General features: G+C 42.0%; 1 protein-coding gene across 1 annotated transcript; it reads left to right on the top strand.

Moving 5' to 3' along the window:
* The first annotated feature begins 2,705 nt into the window (after positions 1 to 2,705).
* Positions 2,706 to 3,850, top strand: LOC145040395 (uncharacterized). Its single transcript, XM_078988331.1, has 3 exons — positions 2,706 to 3,081; positions 3,163 to 3,414; positions 3,498 to 3,850. Exons 1-3 carry the CDS (start codon positions 2,706 to 2,708, stop codon positions 3,848 to 3,850), a joined length of 981 nt encoding a protein of 326 aa, XP_078844457.1.
* The last annotated feature ends 1,065 nt before the right edge of the window (positions 3,851 to 4,915 follow it).

Raw genomic sequence — 4,915 nt, 5'->3', positions numbered from 1 at the left:
GTGGATGATGGATCTAGGGGATTACATGTGGCAAAAGATCATGGAAACCCTAAAAGGGAGAATGATGATTTTATGTGCTTAAGTTTATTTTCATGTTGATTATTATTACATCCTTGTGGCTAAATGAAATCCTAATGATCCCTAACCCTTTTTAGTACCACCATTATCATGGGGACTGAATTGGGATGATGAACACATCTTAAAATGTGTTTCAAAAGGAGAAGGATGGATAAGCCAAAAAGGAATCACGGGTGGCCACGATTCTGTTTTCCATCAGATCTGTAGTCATATTGTAAAAATCATATCTGGAGCTATAGAACTCAAACGGACCCCAAACCAGTTCCAAAAGTTCACAAATTGAGTTGGATAACTTTCTTAATCAGGCCAACCTCACTGATAAGGGCTTTATCTAGGTGAAATAATGGCATCTTTGCTGTTAGGTCTGATCCGGGTCTGTTCTGATATGTCATTTTGTTTTCATCATTTCTAAGTCTTGGAAAAGGATCCAGAGTAATTCCAAGTTTCTATACGTTCCTTATATTATGAATTTAAGATCTGGAGAATATGGGGTGTTATTTCCAATTATAAATTGGTTATAATGGATCCACACTCCAGGTCAGTGGGCAGTCACCAGTTTTTGCTAGTGCTGTGATTGTCCACAATGTGAATTTTATATCTGGAGTTTGAGAGATTATTTTCATTCAATTCCAACTCTGAGACTTTCACTTGTATGTCCCTTAATTCTATTAATTTTTTTTTGGACGAATTCTACTCACAAGTTGGGTAGAATTGGCCAACATCACTTGACTGTATTGTTGAAGACAGAAGTGATACACCATTTTGTAAAATTCATATTTAATTCATCTTTTGGAGTTAGAATGAGTTCTTTATATTTGTGGAATCCTAAGAAATCATAGTTTCCTATACAATTTATTTAAAGCTATGTTTCTATTTTATATTTTGGAGTAAATCCGTTTTGAACAGCAGGTCTGTTTTAGAGACCTTGCTGTGATCACTCTTTTCTCAACTCATAGCTTCATTACTTCTCCATTCTAACCTTTAGTCCTTCTTAGGTGAGGTTTTGAAGTTTGCTCAAGCTTGGTAGCATTATTTGATTGTTATCCATCCTTAATACTCACTCAAGGTGAGTTCTCTCACACCGTTGTATTGATGATTGTGTTTGCTAGTTAGCTCGTGTGTGATTATTTGAATTTATTATAAAAGCATGCTATATAAGTATTGTTTTAATTCGTACATGTGCACTGTATGTAACTAATTATGGATATGGGGACACCACCAAAGGATATGGATTTACCGGTGCGGTGGGTAGGTAGGATCACCAACGTAATACTCTTCGTGAGGTGCGGTGATTAGGGCCAAATGATACGGGATCTTCCCGGTGCGGTTCAAACCTACAAGTCCTTCTCGTAATATAGACATTGATTCGTTCTTTGCCTTTATCATTATAATTGGAAAATGGATTAGGGCTAGTAAATATGAATGTTAGTACAATGTCTGTGTTTGAATTCACTAAGCTTCGTGCTTACGTTTTTCCCTTATAACTTTTCAGGTGTTAAGATTAAAGAGGCTAAGGCTTGACATGGAGCATCGGGACATCGCTACTAGTTATTTTGTTGGGACCTTATTATTATTATTACTTCCGCACTTATTTTATATGATTATTAAGTTTATGCATTATGTTATGACTATTTCAGTTGTTTTAATTTAATTTAAGATGCGTTTTAAAAGTTTAAAATTTTTTCAAAAAAAAAAAAATTTGGGTGTCACAAGTTGGTATCAGAGCCACAGTTTGAGGGAACTAGGCATTCTTGTGGATGTTCTAGACTCAAATTTGAGGCTCTATAAGAGTTTATTCTCTTTTTAAAAGATTTTTCAAAACTTTCTAAAGACTAGTAGTGAAAGATGTCGCGGTGTGCCAGTCAGCCAGCCAAGTAAGCCTTATTTCTTATGTTAAATGTTTATGTTAAATTGTTGACTATGAATTGTTTTCTACTAGTCTTAAAATGCTCGATTACACACTTATTTAATGTTAACATGTGAGAGAGAGATGTAAAATTAACGGCTAGAGCGAGCTGGAAATTTTGAAACTAGACGCGATTGCGAAATTGGAACTTGTGTGGAAGATAGTAGAAGGGCCCCTACTATTTGAAACATCTGTCCCGGTTTCGGGTCGGGGCAAGGTTGAGAAATTTTCGGCAAGCCGAGTGTTTCGTCTTCCTAGAAATATCTAGGCTGAATTATTCCTCCTTCTACAGATACAGATGGCTCCGCCTGCTCGCCTTAATCAGCTCCAAATGGAGCAAGTTAGGAATATTGTCGTTGAGGAATTCAATGATGCTTTCAATGAACTAATCCCGGGCGTGACCAATGACATAATCAACCAGGTCAAAGCTCTTCTGGATGAGCGCCTCGCAGCTATTCCCAGGGGAGCGTTACCGGCTCCACCCGTTCGGGATTCGGCATACTACTTCGAGAAGTTCAGCAAGTGTAGCCCTCCTCTTTGGAATGGTGAATCCGACCCAGTTGCTGCTAAGCATTGGGTGTCAGATGTTGAGGGCGCCTTCATGACTGTTGGGTGTCCAGACCAGTACAAAGTTGTGATCGCCATGAATCAGCTGTGAAAAAGGGGAAAGACATGGTGGAACACCATCACCGCTCTATTAAACGAGGAAGAAGTGAGGGCCATGTCTTGGGCCCAATTTGTGGAGAGGTTCGAGGCACAATATGTGCCCAAGGTGGAGCAGCAGCGGATGCAGCAAGAGTTCATGGCCTTACAGCAAACTACCAAGTCTGTTAGCGACCTGAACGCCAAGTTCTTGGAGATGCTATCTTTTTGTCCCTCATTTGCTGGGAACGAGGCCTGGTTGGTCAGCCAATACACTACCATTCTACGTACCGAGATTCGGGAATTCGTTAGCATGCAGGAGTTCCCGACTTTATCTGCGATCATGGATGCAACAAGGAGGAGGGAAATCGAGTTGCAGACCCAGACCAAGAGGAAGGCCAATGACACCTCCTCCAAGACATTCGGAGATGCCCAGAAAAACCAAAAGCAGGGTGGTAAGTCAAAGTATGAGTACAGGCCGTCTTTAGGTCAGGGCGAGAAAAATCCGTTGATATGCTAGAACTGTAAAAAGCCAGGGCATCATTGGAAGAATTGTAGGGCTCCCCCTGCGAGTGCAGTTCCTCAGATTACTTCTGTTGCTCCCGTCTGCTATCACTGCAACGACACGGGACACAAGAAGCCCGAATGCCCGAAGTTGAAGGCTGGTAAAGGAAGCGGGGGTACAAATCCTGCAATTGCATCGTCTTCTAAGGGACCGACTATGGTGACACGAGGTCGTGCTCACCAGATGACTGCGGATGAGCCGGTGATTACCGCGACAGTGGCAGGTAATTTTTTTTTCTTTTCTCTACTGCCATTATTTAATAAATGGTAGTTAGAATTGTTTACATGATCGTATGTGGTAAAACAGGCACTTATTTGCTAGATTCCAAGCCTGCTGTTGTTATGTTTGATAGCGGTGCTACCCATTCTTTTGTATCTCGCACGTTTATTAATCGTCTGGGCTGTAGTATCGGAAAATTGGCTCGCCCAATGGTTGTCGAAGTTGCCGACAACCGCACTATTTATGTCACCGATGTCTATCGGGGTTGCACTCTCGAGTTTTCTGGAGTTGAATTCCCTATTGATCTTATCCCTATTGCGATGCGAGAGCTCTACGTTATCGTAGACATGGATTGGCTTGATACGTTTGATGCGGAAATCCACTGTCGTAAGAAGCAAGTTCGTGTTCGAAACCCTAGAGGTGGAGAACTTATTATTTAGGGGGACATTCCCCGCCTGGCTATGGCTTCTTGCTCTTCTGCTATAGCACTAGACGACGTTCCCATCGTTTTCGACTTCAGCGATGACTTTCCGGAGGAACTCCCTGGCTTGCCACCTGTTCGGCAAGTGGAGTTTCGCATTGATTTGGTGCCAGGTGCGACTTCGGTAGCGAAATCTCCTTACCGCTTGGCACCACTTGAAATGAAAGAGCTTCAAGGTCAACTGCAAGAACTAAGTGATAAAGGGTTTATACGGCCAAGCTGCTCGCCTTGGGGTGCTCCTATTCTCTTTGTGAAGAAGAAAGATGGATCCCAGCGAATGTGTATTGATTATAGGGAGCTAAACAAGCGCACGATAAAGAATAGGTACCCGTTGCCACGTATTGACGATCTTTTCGATCAGCTTCAGGGAGCATCTTGGTTTTCCAAGATTGATTTACGTTCCGGTTACCATCAGATGCGTGTTCGTGAAGAAGACATTTAGAAAACAGCATTTCGTACTCGATATGGGCACTTTGAGTTCGTGGTGATGCCTTTTGGGCTCACCAATGCACCCGCAGCGTTCATGGATCTCATGAACCGTGTGTGTAGCCTGATGCTTGACCGTTCGGTCATAGTGTTCATAGATGATATCTTAGTCTATTCTAAGAGCAAAAAGGAGCATTAGCAACACCTTCGGGAGATTCTGGAAACTATGGCAAGAGAAAGGCTTTATGCTAAATTCTCAAAATGTGAATTTTGGTTGGAAGAAGTTCAGTTCTTGGGGCATGTGGTAAACAAACACGGTATCAAGGTCGATCAAGACAAGGTTGATGCGGTTAAACAATGGAAGATTACGAAAACACCTTCTGAAATTCGCAGTTTCTTGGGTTTAGCCGGTTATTACCGGAGGTTCATTGAAAATTTCTCTAAAATCGCCTTACCACTCACCCGATTGACCAAGAAATCAATGAATTTCGTTTGGGGCCCGGAGCAGCAACTGGCGTTTGATGAGTTAAGGAAGCGATTGTGTGAAGCTCCGATTTTGGCCTTACCAGACGGGGTTGAGGATATGGTGGTTTACTGT

The sequence above is a fragment of the Lactuca saligna genome, chromosome 4 (assembly GCF_052625555.1).
Source record: "Lactuca saligna cultivar CGN05327 chromosome 4, ASM5262555v1, whole genome shotgun sequence".
Classification (NCBI taxonomy): domain Eukaryota; kingdom Viridiplantae; phylum Streptophyta; class Magnoliopsida; order Asterales; family Asteraceae; genus Lactuca; species Lactuca saligna.
This window is presented reverse-complemented; position numbering and strand designations above follow the sequence as displayed.